The following is a 20,336-nucleotide window of genomic DNA, read 5'->3' as shown; positions in this document are numbered from 1 at the left end:
CATTTGTTCGTTTCATCATTTTTCCTTTTTTCCCCTCTGCATATTTTCAAATAGCCTGTCTTTGAAATTACTGATTATTTCTTCTGCTTTACTCATTCTGCTCTTTAAAGCCTCAAATTCATTTTTTACTTCAGCAAATGTATGTCTCAATTCCAGGATTTGTTTGATTTTTTAAAAATTATTTCAATCTCTTAAACTGATAAATTTATGAATTGCTTTTTTGTATTATCTTGGAGTCGGCTGAATTTTCTTAAACTACTATTTTGAATTATTGATCTGAGAGCTCCCATATCATCATCCTATTAGAGTTGGTCATTCACTCCTTGCTTTGTTTGGAGAGGTCATGGCTCCCTGTTTGCTGCTGTTTCTTGTGGACATACATCTATGGCTTTACACTGAAGGATCAGTTATTTATGCCAGTCTTTGCTGACTGGCTTATTTTGGTCTTTCTAGAGTATGTTTGCTTAGAGGTTATTTGTATTCGCCTGTTGAGTTCCTTAATTCTAGATCACTGCTTCCTTTTCAGCACTATATGGGACATTAAGCCCAGGTTTGCCTTGACTCTTAGAAATGCTCGAAGTACTGACCATACTAAATTGAGGGTAAGGGGTACCCCAAAAATACTCTGACTTTGTGGAAAAGCTAGCTAGGGGCCTTGTGCCCAGAAGACCCATGGAGTGGTCCTCGTACAGTGTGGTGCTGTTGAAAAGCCACTCTGATTTGGCATCTCCTTTGGCTGAGATAAAGAGCAGAGTTTCATGGGTTGCAGTTGCTAGTCTCACCTTCCCTCTTTATCACTAGATGCTTTCAGGGATTTTTATCTCTATAGACACTTGGAATACTTCCCACGGGTTGAGGTAAAAAGCAGTTTTCCTGCAAGGGAATGTAAGGTGGCTGAGTGGGGAAAATGACTGCCCACCTCAGTCTCACTTTCTCCAGTGTAGAAACCATGAGTCTGGGGGGCATTTTCTACGTGCAGTGCCTGAGTAAATTTGGGTAGGGGCATTGCAAATAGAGACGTTCTTTCTTCTGCTGCTCAAAGTTTTTACTTCTCTGTGGCTCTGGGTAATGTCTCCGCCTCAGATTAGAGTTCTGGGATGTTGCTGGTGATAGTCTTAGCTCTGGATATTTGTTTTGGGTTTTCTGTAGGCGAGAGTGAAGCCAGATTACTTCGACTCTGCCATTTTGGTGATATCCCTCTGTGTTCTCAAATCTTTGCACAACTATTCTCAGGTAAAGGTTAATATTTTTTACATTTAACATTTAAAAATGTAAAATCCATTCTTTACTCATAGGCCACATGAAACCAGATGACTGCTAGATTTCGTGTGTGGGTCTTAGTACCTAGTACCTAGTGGGTACTGACCTGTGCTGTGTACTAACACTGAAAGCTATTTGGGATCTGGTACTTTATCATCTGCTAATTCTCGCTGTTCTCCTAGATCAAGCTTGGACTTTAGGGGAACTCCTTGGAGAAAATACTTGATCCGTTTCCCTGTTATTCCCCACACCCTACACATCAGTTGTACACTTCATCCTAACATGTGAACTTTCATTTCCTTTGTCTTCCACACTGTGAGCTCCTTAAAGTCTTCTAACATTTATGCCTAGCACCTGACACATGAGAGGAACTCAAAAACTATTAGTTAAATTGACAAACAGAACCATATTTTATATTTTAACTAAAAGGTTTATTCTAGTTGAAGGACTCACTTTTCTTTTAACAGTCAACAAACATTTTGTAACACTGGACTAGGCACTGGAGTCTGGGGGACACAGAAGGCTCAGTCCCTGCTCTGAAAAATCTTACAGATTTACTAAATGCTGTTTAATTTGCTAAGTGCTGCCAAGGGAGGTTACACTGGCTGCCACTGGAGCACAAAGAATGGCGTTGGTCAGTTCTGCAGGTGAGGTTGTGGTTGGGTGCTCAGGAAAGGTTTGGAGAAGCAGTTTCCTCGTGAATCAAGTCTTAAAAGATGAATAGGTTTTCACCCAGAAGATAGGGAAAGGGTATTTCAAGAAAGAGGGTCTTGTGTCCTGTGGACAATGAGTACCTCAACATGGCTGAAGAGTAGCGTATAAATGTCACTGTGTGGGGTCACTTGTGGTAAAAAGCAAGGCAGGGACATGATCACACAGGAAATTGCAAGGGGTTGGTTAAGAAGTAAGTATTTGTCCTGTAGGCCAGAATATACTAAGCTCCCTAATATTGAAGACTCTTAATGCCAAAAAAAAGTCCCAGACAGTCATGAATAGTAGTTATATTTTCTTTTAACCATGTTACAGACAATGACTAAGGCAAACGTAGATTCAGTGAGCCGCAGCAGAATAAACTAGCCCCAGTAGGGATCTGTGAGCCATATACGAGAACTGCCGCTGTCAGACAGGGAGAGCAATTGAAGAACTGCCGTTGGGGGCAGGAGGGATAAACTGATCACATTTACCTTTTGGAAAGATAACTGTGGGCCAACAAACAAAGGGGAAGATACTGGAGGTAGAATGAACATGGGTGAGGGAAGCAGAATGAAAACAAAGTCAAGGAGAGAAACTTGGGTTACAAACAGTTTATAAACTGGATACAGAATGATGATACCTGAAAGAGCAAGAAAAAGAGATGATTAGGAAGGTGAATGAGGGGCCAGGAGAGATTGTTGTCATGGGGGCCGAAGGGAACCATCACCTAGAACACACAGTAAAGAGGGCAGATACCACAGTGCATCTGAGCATAGGCTGTGGGGCCAAACATCACGTGTCACATCTTAGCCCAGTACTTCCCGTCTGTGTGAGCTTGAGTAACTTTTTTGCCTTATTAACTCTCTAATTTCCTCACCTATAAAATGAAAAAATCTCTCTGAGACTTACCAAACTGATCAAATGCATTAACACATGGAAAATACTTAGAATAGTGCTGGGTGCTTGCTAGAGGATCAGTAACTGTTAGTTGTTATTTGTTTGTTGGTTTGTTTTTCAAACAATGATTAATAACTTGAGAGAATGAAGCTTGTTTATCAGATTCATAGGTGGTTAGTATCACATATGTTTCAGTAAAATGGTAGGGAAAAAGAAAAAAGTGATAGAAATAACAGTCAGATTAAAATAGATGAAGGAGAGAATGGGTGGTAAGAAAAGAAAAACAGCAAGAATAGAGTTTTCTGTAGAGAAAAATTTTTTGAAAACAAGGAGAAAAGTACAAGCAATATTAAGACCCTCAGAAAATATTTTGGAAACCTAATCTTATTTATTTTACAGTAAAATCATCTTGATGATTATATATTTGCTTTGAACTTTTTTTTTTTCCTTTTGAGATGGAGTTTCGTTCTTGTTGCTTAGGCTGGAGTGCAGTGGCGCATTCTCAGCTCATTACAACCTCCACCTCCCAGGTTCAAACATTTGCCATTAAGTTATGTTTTCATTCAATGAAAAAATGAACCAGAGTGAATTTGTATCCCATTTGAAATAAACTCCAGTGATATTTGCAGACCAAGCTAACTTCACATGTGCTTGCTGAATGTGCTGTCCATATTTTACATGCATTAACACACATTTGATTCCATAGCACACCTATCTATGAAGTAGGTATTAGTAGTAGTAGTCCCATTTTACAAATGAGAAAATATAAAGCTCACATAAAGTGAAAAATAAGCCCACACCACCAGGACCAGTAAGAGGTAGAAGAACTAAAACCAAGACATACATACATACATTCATTCATTCACTCATTCATTCATTCATTCATTCATTTGAGACAGTCTCATTCCATCATCCAGGTTGGAGTACAGTGGTACAATCTCAGCTCACTACAACCTTGACCCCTAGGTTCAAGCAATTCTTGTGCCTCAGCCTCCCGGGTAGCTGGACTGCAGGCATGCGCCACCACACCAGGCTAATTTTTTGTGTTTTTAGTAGAGATGGAGTCTCACCCTGCTGGCTAAGCTGATCTTGAAGTCCTGACCTCAGGTGATCCACCCACTTCAGTCTCCCAAAAAGTGCTGGGATTATAGGTGTGAGCCACCATATCTGGCAGAACCAAGACATTTTTAAACTCAAAGCTGGATACTGTTAACTATACAGTACACCATGTGTGATCTGACTGGGAAGCCTGGAAGTATTTGCTCTGTCTCTTCACAACTGGACCTTCTCAAACATCTATTTTGTTAAATGCCTTCCATTAAATTGGTCCAGGACTCAGAAGGTTTGGGTTCATAGCCTTGTTTTTTTCACTCACTAGCTAGTGAAACTATAGCAAATCACTCAGCTGATTTTTGTCTCGGTTTCCTCTCCTGCAAGTTATATAACGCATTGTCTGCTTTATTCACCTTCATTCTCCAGCAAGCATAGAGCAGAGCTTTTCAGCAGCTGTATGACATGCAGCACCTCAACAGATTGAATGCAGTAGCAGGTGTAAGAATCTGACAGTCTTCTGTTAAATAAGACATTAAAATTAGGTTCACAAAAATCTAAATTCCATTTTTTATTAATTTTGTTTGGATAATATTGTTATTTTTAATAAAATTATGTTAATATATGGTGAGTTTATTCATATTCTTAAATTAATTTTTAAATTTTTGTCAGTTTTAACTTCTAATACCATAAATATTACTTGATATCATCTGTATGAACCAGTGCCCTGTAGGCGTCTAAATGTAAAAGAGTTTTGAGACCAAAAATTTTAATAACCATTGCCTTCCACTGTCCTAGGTATTATTCTATGAATCATCAAAATTAATCCTCAAAAAAACACCCCTTTGAGCTAGGTAATGTTATTAATTCCATTTTTAAGATACTGAAGTTGAAGCATAGAGAAGGTAAATAAATAGCCCCAACTTGATACTGCTTAGCTGGTAGCAGCATTCAAATATCAACCCACGGAGTCTGATACTAGAGCTTTCATGTGCTTCTGTGTTTGGTAAAACTGTAAGTACCCTTAATAACCCATAATAGACCTGTAATATTTTTATTTCAATTTTCTTTTTTTTTTTTTTGAGACAGGATCTTGCTCTTGTTTCCCAGGCTGCAGTGCAATGGCTCGATCTCAGCTCACTGCAACCTCTGCCTCCCAGGCTCAAGCGATTCTCCTGCCTCAGCCTCCCGAGTAGCTGGGATTACAGGTGCCCACCGCCACGCCTGGCTAATTTTTGTATTTTTAGTAGAGATGGTATTTCACCGTGTTGGCCAGGCTGGTCTCGAACTTCTGACTTCGTGATCCGCCCGCCTCGGCCTCCCAAAGTGCTGGGATTACAGGCATGAGCCACCACACCCTGCCATATTTCAAACTTATTTCTAACTAATGATGTATAATATCTCCATCAATTCTCATAAATTTGATGCTATTTTACATATTAATCTTAAATTTGATGTATATACATATTTATGTATATATATATACTGCTTTAGCAATATAAAGTAATGGTGAAATAACTGGGTCATCGACAAATATAGTCTCTAAATTATTAATAGGTTATAGTCTGCCAAGTTTCTTGTTAAAGTTTCTAGGAACTTTACATGCATCTACAAAAGCAGTGTTATAAATCTTATTAGGTTTGTTGGAACTTAATATGCTAGCAAGATACCATAGTGAGGAGTCTCACAAGCATTTGACATCTCAGTCAAGACTTCCTGGCTATAAGTGATATGAACTCATTCAAAACACCTTAGCCAAAAAGGACACAAAGACAAACTCCTGGACAAAAGGTGACCAGGGGCCCCAAGAGATCTAGGAAACAAGAAGCTGCCATGAACTTCTCTTGGAGTCTCTAGGGCTGTGTGACTTCTCATCTTGCTTCTGTTTGTACGTCCCTTTCATCCTTTTCTCTTTCTCCACAATGGTTTTCTCTTTTTTTTCTGTGCCCTGGTGGAAGGTGTTCCCTTTTAAATGAAGCCCTCTGATTCACACATCCTCCAAGATCTTTCAATGCTAAAGACAATGGATTATCTCTTGCGTTTCAATTCCTACCTCCAGAAGAGAAAAATGTGGGCCAGGCATGGTGGCTCATGCCTGTAATCCCAGCACTTTGGGAGGCCGAGGTGGGTGGATCACTTGAGGCCAGGAATTTAAGACCAGCCTGGCCAACATGGCGAAACCTTATCTCCACTAAATCTACAAAAATTAGCTGGGCGTGGTGGTGCACACCTGTAATCCCAGCTACTCAGGAGGCTGAGGCACAGGAATCACTTGAACCTGGGGGGCAGAGGTTGCAGCAAGCTGAGATTGCACCACTGCACTCAGCCTGGGCAACAGAGCAATACTCATTCCAGAAAAAGAAAAAAAGAAAAAGAAAAATCTGATTGGCCTAGCCAGGTCTAAAGGGCTTAGTAATTAACACCCCTCTTCACTGCCTGAATTATGAACCCAAAGAGAAAAGAATCAGTAGGTGGAGAAACCAAACAAGTCACTCTTGTCTTTAATAAAGCTGGTATTGGAGGATGAGGCTTAGGTGCAAGAAGAGCAGAGGGGAATGATAGTGCACCTACAGCACATTTGCATCTTCAGGGCGCATCCATTCACCCCAGTGGCTCCTTGCATTCTGCCCAGTGGAGATGAAAGGGAAGAAGACCACATCGTGAGCTGTTAGTTTATAGTGGCACTGATGTGTTTATTTCATTATATCCTTCTTTTCCTTCTTGCCTAAAATATGTATGGTAAAGGGACAAAGGTTAATGGGGGGAAGAGGTTTGTCCATTTACCTTACAGTAACAGATGTTTTACGATGATTGTAATCTCTCTGTTTTAACTAAAAATGACTGAAAAGTTAATTCAATTCTGATTCAGGATCTGGATCGAAATCTGAGCACACTCACAGCATCATTTGAAAAAGCAACAGCTGAGAAAGTCCGGTGTCAAGAGGAGGTGAACCAAACCGACAAAACCATCAAATTAGCTAACAGACTTGTCAAGGAACTTGAGGCAAGTTAAACCTTTTCTTCCAAACATTCTAACTAAAATATTCAGATCCGCTCGTGGGAATTTTATTATTTGCCACCAATAATAACTAAATAGACATGGAATTAACAACAAAGGATAATATTTAAAAATCACTCATACTGTGGCTCTAACTCACCAGAAGGAAGAAATGATCAAGTACGTATCTTTTAATATATAGTCCTGAACTCAGTGTGCCATCAGTCTGATCTCCAATGAAAACAGGGAAGACATATACTTTATCAGAAGTTAGTGGTCTTGTATCCACTTTAAGACAATGGAGGACATCAGCTGTGGGTGGGTTATGTATTTATTTATTCTACTTTCTCCCTTCCTTCCTTCCTTTCTTACCACATTGTGAAAAAAATCCTTTAAAAACAAAAAGAAAGCATGGTTTTCTTGAAGTAGGTTATAAAACTCAGGATGGCTGCTAGATAATTGTGAAATTTAACTGTTTGTTGTCTGATTCTTTTAATATACATTTGCCATTGAATTCTACCAGCAAAAGATTTCTTTCAAGTTAAACCTGGTTGGCTTATGGTTTTGTTGTTACATCTTTTTATAGGTAACTGACATGCTAATGTTAATAGTTATCCCATTAGGTAAAGGTTTTTATAATTCTTATTAACATTCTCTTGCTTGAAAGTGAGTGGTAGAGGAACATCTGTTCTGTGACATCAGTGTTCACAGATTGTGTTTGCTCTACAATGTGGCATTCGACAGTTCTGGGGAAATCACCGAACGTCTTCAACTTTGTTTTCTTGTGTCTAAAACAGGGTTGTGGATAATGTTTCCCTTACAAGGTTGCGATAATGTTCAAAAGAAATAATGTATGTTCAAGTATTTCCTAACAAAAGTCAAAGAGATAAATAACCAAATTTTACAATAAGAAAAGGATTCGAATAGACATTTTGCCATACAAGATACGCAGAGAGCACATGAAAAGATGCTCAACTCCATTAGTCATTAGGGAAATGCAAATTAAAACCACAACAAGATACCACTTCATAACCACCAGGATGACTATAAGAAAAAATATGGACAGTAATAGTATTGGCAAACGATATGGAGAAATGCTGGTTGGAATGTAAAATGGTTCCGCCTCTTTGGAAAACAGTCCTGCAGTTCTTCAAAACATTAAACATAAAGTTAGCATGTGATGCAATCATCTACTCATAGGTATATACCCCAAATAAATGAAAATAAACGCCCATTAAAAAGCTCATATGCAAATGTTCATGGCAGTATTATTCATAATAGCTAAAAATAGAAACAACCCAAATGTCCATTAATTGATAAATGGATAAATAAAATGTATATCCCTATAATGTAATAGTATGCATCTATAAAAATGAATACTGAGTTATGCTACAATGTATGAGTCTTGAAAATATCATGCTAAAAGAAAGAAGCCAGACACAAAAGGTCACATATCACATGATATGTGATATCATATATCATACAGAGGCACATTCTGCCTGTGTACGAAATGTCCAGAACAGGCTAATTTATAGACGCAAAATAGACTAATGGTTGCCAGAGGCTGGACAAGGGTGTAGGGTTTGGGGAGTGACTACTACTGGATACACGGTTTGTCTTTGGGGTGAGGGAAATGTACTAAAATGAGCTAGAGGAGATAATTGTGCAAGTTTATATAGATAGTAAAAACCACTCTACTGTATATTTTAAAGGGTGAATTTCATGGTATGTGAATTATATCTCAATAAAGTAGTTACTTTTTAAAGTATAAAGTCTATAACTGCACTATTAGAAAGTATATAAAATATATAACTAAAAAGTAGTAACAGTGTATAATTAAAAAGTATATAATTGTATTATTAGAAATGCCTTTAGCTGACAAACGTATAACTGCACTAAAATACGTAACTGCACTATTAGAAAATGCATTTGGCTGGAGGTGATATCTAACTTTTACAGTGGCTCAAACAAATGGGAGCTTATTTTTCACATATTACAAAAAATGCTAAGGCTAGACCATTATCAGTGTTGATCCAGATGATTAGTGACCAGCCACCTAGGCTCTTTGTTGCCCTCTGCCTCTCCACACTTAGCAAGTGGTCATTCACCCTCATGCATTTTGCCTCATGGTCTCAAGACAGTTGCTACACCTTCAGATTCAGAGACACAATAGAGAAAGGGAACAATCTGTATCAGCTGGGGTTTTCTCCATTTATGAGAAAATCTTATGTTTTTCTGGAAATGTCTCTGACAGACCCCCACTTAAGTTTCTTTAGTCAGAACTAGATAAACTCTTAATTCCACCCCACACCTCCTGCCCACCCCCCAAAAAAAATGTCTGAAAAAGGGGGAATGGGGCTATCATCATTGGCTTAGCAAGTCACCGTTCATCTCATGGAACTGGGCGCATTACCATCCTATTCAGATTCAGGGTTCTCTTAGCAAGAAAGGGAGAAACGTGTTTTAGGATAGCTAGATGATAGCCTCATTTCTTGTAGTAGATTTTTGATTTTTTATTTATTTTTTATTTATTTTTTATTTTTTTATTTTTATTTTTATTTTTTTTTTGAGAGGGAGTCTCGCTCTGTCGCCCAGGCTGGAGTGCAGTGGCCGGATCTCAGCTCACTGCAAGCTCCGCCTCCCGGGTTCAGGCCATTCTCCTGCCTCAGCCTCCGGAGTAGCTGGGACTACAGGGCCCGCCACCTCGCTCGGCTAGTTTTTTGTATTTTTTAGTAGAGACGGGGTTTCACCGTGTTAGCCGGGATAGTCTCGATCTCCTGACCTCGTGATCCGCCCGTCTCGGCCTCCTGAAGTGCTGGGATTACAGGCTTGAGCCACCGCGCCCGGCCTTTTATTTATTTATTTTTTTTTTGAGAAGGAGTCTCGCTCTGTCACCCAGGCTGGAGTGCAGTGGCGCGATCTCGGCTCACCCCGCCTCCTAGGTTCACGCCATTCTCCTGCCTCAGCCTCCCGAGTAGCTGGGACTACAGGCACCCGCCACCAGGCCCAGCTAACTTTTTTGTATTTTTAGTAGAGCGGGGTTTCACCGTGTTAGCCAGGATGGTCTCGATCTCCTGACCTCATGATCTGCCCACCTCAGCCTCCCAAAGTGCTAGGATTACAGGAGTGAGCCACCACACCCAGCCTATAGTAGATTTTTAAAACCCTAAATTATTACCACAAATTTAATTCACCAGAAGTTGAAATACACTCTCTCTCTGAAATGCATAGTTCATTATGCAGAAACTCATAATTCACCCTGCAAATCCCCTCTCCATTCCATCTCAGTAACTGCAATTCTGTTCTTCCAGTTTTTCTGGCCCAAAGCTTTTGAATCACCCATGACTCTTTCTGACATCCAGTCCATCAGTATTTTCTGTTGACTCTGCTTTTCAGGTTCATTCCAAATCCCAGCACTTGGCATTCTCTTCACCTCACCATGCTGGTCCAGACTGCTGGCATGTCTCCCCTAGGGTGCCTCTGCAGGCCCCACCATTACCTCCTAAAGCTTATTTCCCTCATTGCAGCCGGGTGATATTTTACAGACTTAAGTACATTCCCATCACCCCTTCACTCAGAACTCCCCGATAACTAATTAATCACTCAAAGTCCAGTCTAAAGGCTTTACTGACCTACTAGGCCCTACATGATGATCTGTCTCCTGGATACCCCCCTGTCCTCACCTCTGCCACTTCCCTCTTGCCCTGTCTTCACTGGCCTTCTGTCTCTCCCTCATACTTCCAGGCACTCTCCTTCTTTGTGCCTTAGCCTTTCCCAGGCAATCACGTCACTGGCTCTTCACTTTGTCAGGCTCTGCTGAAAGTTCTCATTATCAATTGGTTTTCTCTGACCTCCCCACATAAAAGAGCCTTCATCCAACACACGAGTCCCCCCACTCATTCACACATGCACATACAAGCACACATACGCATCTCTATTTTCTCCACTTGCTCTGTTACCATTTTTTGATAGCATTTATTGCATGAACATAGTTGTACATGTATGCACACGCACAAATACTTTTTTCGGTCTTTTTTTTTCCCGACTGAAATATGAGCTTCTCAAGAACAGGAAACTTCACCTTTTTTGTGCACTGCTTGATCCCAAGCATATAGAATAGTCCCGGCGTGTCATCGGCATCACAAGATATTTACTGAATGAATACATTAATAAATGGGTGAGTTTTGGGAGCCTCCTGTATTAAAATTCTGGAGCCTTTTGAAGACTTGCTTTTCTTAGGTGAGTTGAGAAATTTCACCAGTACTAGTACTTAGAAACTACTGCCATTTAAAGTGGTAAGCAGTTTGAAGAGTTCACCATTTCTGAGGTACCTGAGAAAAAGTGTCATATAATTAGACTGTTTTCCTGGACTAGTTACAGAATGTCTGCAAGTTTTATCAAGGGGAAAGCAGGTCCTACCATGTGTCTCTAACATATAGCAATATTTCCAAAGGCTTTACTTACTCATGATGATTTAGACAAGGAAAGGAAAAGAAGATTGTAGTATGTTAACTAAGAAAAAATATATATTTTTAAAGGATTAATTGAAGATGTCAGATCTTTTTCTTTCAGGATAAATTCTTTCTGACTAGAACAGGAGACAGTTAACTTCTGAAAAACATCAAGACTGATGATTTTGTCTATATAGCATTGACCTGGAAGCTCAGCCATTCAGACTAATAAATCAGGCAATTTATATTTAATCATTAACTAACTCCTGAGTTGAGCAGCTGTTCAAAATTAGAAATGGGTCACCCCAGCCAGGATGACATTACAGGCAATCTATAATGCATTAGAATAAAATTATAGTGATTTTTAACTGTCTAGAAATTTATTACAGGACATGTTCCAACTCTTAAACCCTTTTTAGCCAATGTCAGTAATGATTTATGTTGCATGGATACTATAGCAAAATTATTGACGATTTCAATAGCCAACAAGTCTATGTTTAGTAAATCTTCAAATTTCAAAGCTGTTTTGGAGAATGAGGTGGGTACATTTTATTGTTTATCCTTTACAAACCAAAAACAACAAAGATGGAGGGTAGGTGAATGAGAGATTCTTCCTGAAAATTAATGGATATGTTGTCTGTGGCTGAGGAAGGAAAGTAATAAATTCTGTAGAGGGCTAGAGAGCTGAAGTTCCTTAGTGTTTAATTATATAGTTAACTTGCGGTGATCTTTATCAAGCAAAGCAAGGAGATGATCTTGAAACCACTTTGATAACCATTTTCACATGCTAATTTCATGACCTCCGACCTCAGTGTTGTAGATATTAAGATGGCTTGCAGGGAACTGGCATTCCAATCCATTATGACATCATTTTTGTTTTCTGTGGTCAATCTACTTTCATGGGGAAAGCAAAATTTCATAGGGTGCCTCTTTGCTTGTACTAACAAATTGCTGATTTCTTTTCAGGTTCCATTAATTTACATGTTCTTAAAATGTTGTATTTTTAGCGTACATTGAAACAAAATAAATTAGTAAACTACCCTTCAGTTCAGTCAATCCATACATATTTATTGCAGTTTTATTCAAATCCAATATTAAGGGCTTCAGATATTTAACCTGTAAATCAGATTTTAAATGGCCATCCAACTAGATATAAGGACTTCAACAGCGTTCTTGGAGAGTGTTGTGAAGTCCTGATTTCCACCTTTTTACATAGATCATAGCTTCCTCCACTGATTTAATGATTATATTAGAAAACTAACCTGATTTTAGTAACTACTAATGCTATTCTTTCATTGGTAGAATCCAGGATAGATGGCTATTTTGGCTTTATGTTTTAACTAATCAAGAAGAGTTGTGTTTGTCATTTCCCTTTGTCTGTAATCAGACCATTGCCAGCATGCTAAAAATAGGTAAGTAAATAAAAAGTTTGACTAGGGCAGTGTAGTGGGAAGAATGGAGAGCAGCTAGGCTGACATTAAAAATCCTGATATCAGGCCAGGTGTGGTGGCTCACGCCTGTAATCCCAGCACTTTGGGAGGCCAAGGCAGGTGGATTGCTTGAGCTCATGAGTGTGAGACCAGCCTGGGCAACATGGCGAAGCCCCATCTCTACAAAAAAAATACAAAAATTTGCCAGGCATGGTGGCGCATGCCTGTAGTCCCAGTTACTTGAGAGGCTGAAGTGAGAAGATGGCTTGAGCCCAGGAGGTAGAAGTTGCCATGAGCTAAGATGGTGCTACGGCATTCCATCACGGGTGATAGAACCAAAACTTGTCAAATAAATAAGTAATCCTAACATCACTCATTCTTGGCCACAGCTCTTGGTCATCCTCCACTCCCAGAGGGACAGGGGAGAGACTGTCAGCCTTTCAAGAAGGACCTCAATCATAATGGAAGAGTTGGGATGTCCAGTGAGAAGAGATGTTAAAGAACTAATGTCACTTTGTGATAAACTCCACTGAGGAGAGTATGAGAACTCCATCATAATGATGGGTTTCAAACACATGAAAGATTGTAATAGTCACACCAAACCATTACACTCTGTTCCTTCTAGTGACTGTGTGGAAGGACATAAACTGTGCCATAAGGTAATTGCATTAAGCATTTGTGGAGTTGATGTTCACCCTGCAATTACAGCTGAGTAATTTCATCTTTCAGTCAGAGAAGATTCGCTGGGGTCAATCCATTAAGTCCTTTGAAGCTCAAGAGAAGACACTCTGTGGAGATGTTCTTCTCACGGCAGCATTTGTGTCTTATGTCGGACCCTTTACAAAGCAGTATCGCCAGGAGCTGGTGCACTGCGAGTGGGTTCCCTTTCTTCAACAGAAGGTAAGTTCAATTCCTTACCTTGCCAACAGGTAGATCATATTGAGATTTCAGTAGTAAAACCCACATGTATGCCAGACACTTTTGGACCTTTGTAACGAAAACTGACCAGAAACTCCACGGTGAAGGTGTGTCTTATGTGCTGCAGTTTTTCTTATTTATACAAAATTCATATTTCATTATTTTAAAAATGTTTTCATTGATATATAATACTCATGTGTCTTTCGGGGTAATGTGATAGTTTGATACCTATATACAATGTGTAATGGTCAAGTCAGGGTACGTAAGATATCTATCACCTGAAACATTTATTTTTTTCTCTGTGTTAGGAACACTATAATTCTTCCTTTCTAGCTATTTGAAATATACAATAAATTATGAACTACGATTTCCCTACTGTGCTATTGAATACTAGCACTTACTTCTTCTATCTAACTGTATTTTTGTACCTGGTAACCAACTTCTCTCCATCCCCTCTCACCTATTTCCCTCCCTCTAGTTCTCTGGTAACCATCATTCTACTCTCTACCTCCATAAGATCCACTTTTTTAGCTCCCACATGTGAGTAAGAACACACGATATTTATCTTTTTGTGCCTGGCTCATTTCACTTACATAAAGTCCTCCAGTTCCATTCATGTGGCTGGAAATGACAGGATTTCATTGTTTTTATGGCTGAATAGTATTCCATTGTGCATATATATCACATTTTCTTTATCTGCCCATCTGTTGATGGACACTTAAGTTGATTCCATATCTTGGTTCTTGTGAATAGTGATGCAGTAAACATAGGAGTGCAGATACTCTTTGACATACTGATTTCCTTTCTTTTGCATATATGCTCAGCAACTGGATTGCTGGATCATATGGTAGTTATTTATTTTTTTTAGGAACCTCCATACTGTTTTCTGTAGCAGCTATACTAATTTAAATTTCCATCAGCAGTACAAAAGCTTTCCATTTTCTCTACATCCCCACCAGCATTTAATATTTTCTGTCTTTTTAATAATAGCCATTCTAACTGAGGTGAAATGATATCTCATTGTAGCTTGGATTTACATTTCCCTGATGACTCGGTGATGTTGAGCATTTTTCATGTTACCTATTGGCCATTTGTACATCTTCTTCTGAGACAAATATCTATTCAAGTCATTTGACCATTTCACAATCAAGTTTTTGCTTTTTTTTGCTATTGAGTTGTTTGAGTTCCTTATGTATTCTGGTTATTGGTGCGTTGTTGGGTGAATAGTTTGCAAGTATTTTCTTCTATTCTCTAGATTATCTTTTCACTCTGTTGGTTGTTTCCTTTGCTAGGCAGAAGCCTTTTAGCTTGATACGATCCCATTTTTGCGTTTGTTTGAGGTCTTACCCAAAACATCTTTGCCCAGATGTCCTGAAGCATTTTCCCAATTTTTCCTATAGAAGTTTTATAGTTTCAGGTCTTACATTTCAGTCTTTAATCCATTTTGATTTGATTCTCTGTTTTTGTTTTGCTTTTTGTTTGTTTCATTTTGTTTTTTTGAGATGGAGTTTCCCTCTTGTTGCCCAGGCTGGAGTGCAATGGTGCGGTCTCAGCCCACTGCAACCTCCGCCCCCAAGGTTCAAGCGATTCTACTGCCTCAGCCTCCCAAGTAGCTGGGATTACAGGCACCTGCCACCACACCCAGCTAATTTTTTTTGTATTTTTAGTAGAGATGGGGTTTTACCATTTGCCCAGGCTGGTCTCAAACTCCTGACCTCAGGTGTTCCACCAGCCTCAGCCTCCCAAAATGCTGGAATTACAGGTGTGAGCCACTACACCTGGCCTGATTTGATTTTTGCTTATGATGAAAGATGGAAATAGTTTTTCTTATTTTAGTGATGGTTTCAACAAGAACATAAAAATTAATTATGTAAACTACAGAGTTACAGTTGGAAAAGTGCTTTAAACAGAAGTGATAACTGAAAACAAACTCAGATCATTATGTTATTGAATAGCGTGAAACTTGTTTTCTTACTAATATTATGGGTTATTTGTTAGAGATTTTAAAAGGCTACTTTCAGACTTAAAGTGTAGCATTTTGTATGTAAGTATAAAGTAGCTTACCCTAAATTTGAAAATTCAAACCCATAAGTCAAGTGAAATAATAGATTTGCACAGTGTAAAATCATCTAGTTTAAGATACTCCTTGTACAAATGAGAAAACAGACAAATGACTCCACTTCAGTCATAGAGAATAGAAAATCAGACCTCCTGATTTCCATGACTCTATTTTCTATATAACACTGTCATCTCAGTTGATTAAAACAGATTCTTAGTTTATATATCTAGCCCTTTCTGGAGTATGGAGACAAAGATGGACATGGGTACAGATATTAATAGAAAATTGAAGCAGTCACACCTGCTAGTCTCTGTTACTTCAGGGAAGTAGGAAAATGCAATGCAAGCTGGCCAAACCAAAGAAAATTGAAATTAGAAGAACAGCTTTGAGGAGAGTGGTAAAAATATCAAAAATACCTGTGAAGGGCAACAGGGGAGTAGATGGTAAGAGTGGCCACACAGCTTTAAGAAACCCAAGATGTATTTGGACAAGATGAGTTTATAGTCACAGTAATAAAGTTTTCATCAGCAATATTCAAAGTATAGGAGTAAAAAAAGGGGAAAGAGAATGCCAAATCCAGCCAGGTTTATAGGCAGGTAAGCCAGAAAGAAAGGAGGTGAGGAAAGTCTTGCAGTGACTAGCAGAACAGTTAAGGAATGGGAGGAGCACTTTCGGCTGAAAAGAGATGGGAGGTTAGCCAGAAGTTAACGTTAAAATATGGTAAAGTTTCCCAAAACCTTAAACACGGAATTGCCACATGATCCAGAAATTCTACTTGTCGTTATATACCCCAAAGAAGTAAAAATAGGAATTCAAACAGATGTTTGCATGCCATTTTTATAGCAGCACTATTCACAATAGTCAAAAGGTGGAAGTGATTCATGTGTCCATGGACAGAATGGATTTTATCTTATGTTTATAAGGTATAAACATACAATAGAATGTTATTCAGCCTCAAAAATGAAGGAAATTCTGGTACATGCTACAACATGGATGAACCTTGTCAATATTGAGCTAACTGAAATTAGCCAGTCACAGCTGGGCCTGGTGTCTAATGTCTGTAATCCCAGCACTTTGAGTGGCCATGGCGGGTGGCTCCCTTGAGGTCAGGAGTTCAAGACCAGCCTGGCCAACAGGGTGAAACCTTGTCTCTACTAAAAATTAGCCAGACATGGTGGTGGACACCTGTAATCCAAGCTACTCAAGAGGCTGAGGCAGGAGAATTGCTTAAACCCAGGAGGCGGAAGTTGCAGTGAGCCGAGATGGCGCCACTGTACTCCAGCCTGGGCGACAGAGTGAGATGCCATCTCAAAAAAATAATAATAATTAAAATAAGTCGGTCACAAAAGGACAAATACTTCCACTTTACGAGGGACCTACAGCATTCACATTCATAGAGACAGAAAGTGGAATGGTGGTTACCAGGGGCTGGGAGAGGGAGGAATGGGGAGTTATTGTTTAATAGGTATGTTTCAGTTTGGGAAGATGAAAAAGTTCTGGAGATAGCTAATGATGATGGTTGTACAACAATGTGAATGTACTTAATGCCACTTGAACTGTACACTTAGAATGGTTAAAATGACAAATTTTACGTGAAGTATATTTTGCCAAAGTAAAACAGTAAATAGGGTAAAGGCCTGGTGTATTCATAGTATTTGTTAGAATAAATGTTATGTTTAAAGATGTGAAAGAGATGTAGACAATCACAAAGAGTTGGGTACAGGAATTTTAGCTTTCAATGATGAAATAATTTCAGATTGTTACAAAGTCTGGGACAACATTTCCCGTCAAAAAAGGAGGCACTCTAATACCACTCCAAAGACATATCACCATCATGGGAGGAGGGGGTGTGCATATCGGAAGCCAGGGATGGGGGTGTTGTATAATCCTCCCAGGTGATTCTGATATCATCCCCTTCCTCCCCCAATTCCCCCAGCATGCTGGAGCAGAAAGGAAGTACAGTGCTTTAACATGAAAGGTGTCAAGGTCAGAGAGGGGATTCGTCATCTACTTGGGCACTGAGGTTGTCAAGGATTGAAAGCAGAACTTGGAAAGGCGAGAAGGAACAATAGCTATATCATTCAAAAGATGAGGAAATAGATCGGAGATTGTATATCTGGAGTCCACAGGTCGTAAAGGTGGCATTTTGACTTAAAGATGGAAGAATCATGATTTGGGTTGACTTACAGGAAAGAAAGAGGAATGGCAACTCTTTCCCATGCCCACTTTTCAGCAATGGGATTATTAAGAAAATGAACTGTCTGCTGGGTGTGGTGGCTCACATCTCCCAGTGCTTTGGGAGGCCAAGGCAAGAGGATCCCTTGAGGCCAGGAGTTTGAGACCAGTCTGGGCTACACAGTGAGACCCTATCTATACAAAAAAAATTTTTTTAAACCCAGCCAGTTGTGGTGGCAAAGAGGCTGAGGAGGGAGGATCACTTGAGTTCAGGAGTTAGAGGTTACAGTGAGCTTTGATGGCACCACTGAACTTCAGGCTGGGTGACAGAGTGAGACCTTATTTCAGAAAGAAAGAAAAAGAGAGAGAGAGAGAGAGGTGGGAAGGGAGGAAAATGAACTCTTTCCACTTCCGAAGGCCCTCAAGTGAAATGAGACTCTAGAACAATGACTCTTGTACCCCACCCCAGCCTCTCATTAAAATCATGTGAGAGAGAACTTTTGAAATGTATTGATGCCCATTGATACTGAATCACTTGGGGGAAGGGCTATGCCTGTTGGCAGCTTTTTAAAGTTCTCCCATAAGTACTATATCCAGCCTGAGGTTGACAGCCATTGCCCTTGGGGGAGAGCCTGGTTTTGGTTAAGACAAGCAGGTAGAGAAGATAAGGCAATTTGGTCCAAACAGGACTAAGATACTAAAGGGTATGGGGGAAGGGTTGTCAGAAAGTACAACCACTGGGGCATGAGTTTGAGGGATGGGACAGGGAGAAAACAGTAACACAGAGGGTAGTGGCTGAAAAGGACAGGGACTGTGGGCGTGCACAGCCTTGAGGGTCCAAATTACAGTTTTCCAAAGTTGTTTCCATCCAAAATTGCTGTTTGCTGGGCAGATGGACAGAATCATAGGCAAGTTCAAGGCAGCCTTTGCACTCCACTCATTGCTTTGACCCAGCAGTTTACAGACAGAGCAAATATGTGGAGTTATTTGTGCCAATAATTAGTTATTAGTTATTAATTAGTTATTACAAGCACTAATTCTAAGCCTCTGTGTCCTATGCAATAAAATAGAGATATTTACCTTGAAGAAGTCTTGTAAGGGTTAAATGAAAAAATGGCAAGAATGAATCTATATGAATAAATTTTGTGAACAGGTAAAACCTTATGTACACATGAGTTGTTATGTTACTGTAACATTAGGAGAAACTGGGAGTATTACCTCCACAGGAAATTACCCTTTTATCTTAGCAATATGCCAGTTGGTCAGTTTCTAGAGGCCAGATGGGCATTTGGTGTTATGACTAATTTCACTTTGGCTCATGGCATGTGCTTCCAGCCTTGTCTTTTCTCTCTAGCAAATGCTTCTTTTCCAAAGAGTGAGCCTCCTTTTTTCTTTCAGCTCCACCTCATAGTAACATCCTGACTCACAACATGTTGACCCTACTTAATAGAGCAATTAGATGGAGCCTCGCAACAGGCTAACTGTAGAAGCAGACTTTGAACTAAAGGGTTCCCTCTTTACACTTGGTTTCCAAACCCATTTTCCTTGCTGCAGACTCCAAGAAATTCTGACAAGACAAGTTAATTATGATAAAAAGGTGTACTCTAATATGTCACTTAATGAAGGGGATATGTTCTGAGAAATGCCTTTTGTTGTACTTGCATAGACCTAGATGAGACGGCCTACTACACACCTAGGCTACATGGCATAGCCTATTGCTCCTAGGCTGCAAACCTGCACAGCATGTTATTTTATTGAATGCGGTAGGCAGTTGTAGCACAATGATAAGTATTTGTGCATCTAAATCTATCCAAACATAGAAAAGATGGAGAAAAAATATAGCATAAAAGACTAAAATTGGTACACCTGTATAGAGCACCTATCGTGAACGGAGCATGCAGAACTGGAAATTGCTCTGGCTTAGTCAGTGAGTGAATGTGAAGGCCTAGGACATTACTGTATACTACTGTAGACTTCGTAAACACTGTACCCTTAGTCTACACAAAATTTGTTTTCAAAATAATGTAATTGTACTAGAACATCATGATGGCTACAGTGTCACTAGGTGATAGGAATTTTTCGGCTCCATTATAATCTTATGAAACCACTTTTGTATATGCAGTCCATCGTTGACCAAAATATCATATGGCGCATGCCTGTGTATGAAATGAGGCTTATTTTCCTCAGCCTACATTTCGGTTAATACTCATTGTGAAAATGATGCCTGTATTATAACTATCAAAAAATATTTTGATGAAAAAAATTCTGTATGTGGCTATGCTCCTAGTTATTTGGACACAACACTATTAAAACATCCTAAAAATTTGAGTCTCAAAGTAGTCATTGTCGTTATGATATTCTTTAACGTAGGTGTCTTCATTTAGATTAAGATGGGTTTTATTTCT

The 20,336-nt window shown here is 39.4% G+C and overlaps 1 protein-coding gene across 1 annotated transcript in view; it reads left to right on the top strand.

Annotated features, from left to right (window-relative positions):
* The window catches only part of DNAH11 (dynein axonemal heavy chain 11), a 370,125-nt gene that overhangs the window by 256,014 nt on the left and 93,775 nt on the right, over nt 1-20,336 (top strand). Inside the window, exons 62-63 of the mRNA XM_038004732.2 lie at nt 6,770-6,908; nt 13,513-13,679. Of these exons, the coding sequence (XP_037860660.2) occupies nt 6,770-6,908; nt 13,513-13,679 (306 nt within the window). The remainder of the gene's footprint in view (nt 1-6,769; nt 6,909-13,512; nt 13,680-20,336) is intronic.

The sequence above is a fragment of the Chlorocebus sabaeus genome, chromosome 21, assembly GCF_047675955.1.
Source record: "Chlorocebus sabaeus isolate Y175 chromosome 21, mChlSab1.0.hap1, whole genome shotgun sequence".
Lineage (NCBI taxonomy): Eukaryota > Metazoa > Chordata > Mammalia > Primates > Cercopithecidae > Chlorocebus > Chlorocebus sabaeus.
Note: the sequence above shows the minus strand (reverse complement) of the source record. Positions and strands in the feature narration are given on the sequence as shown.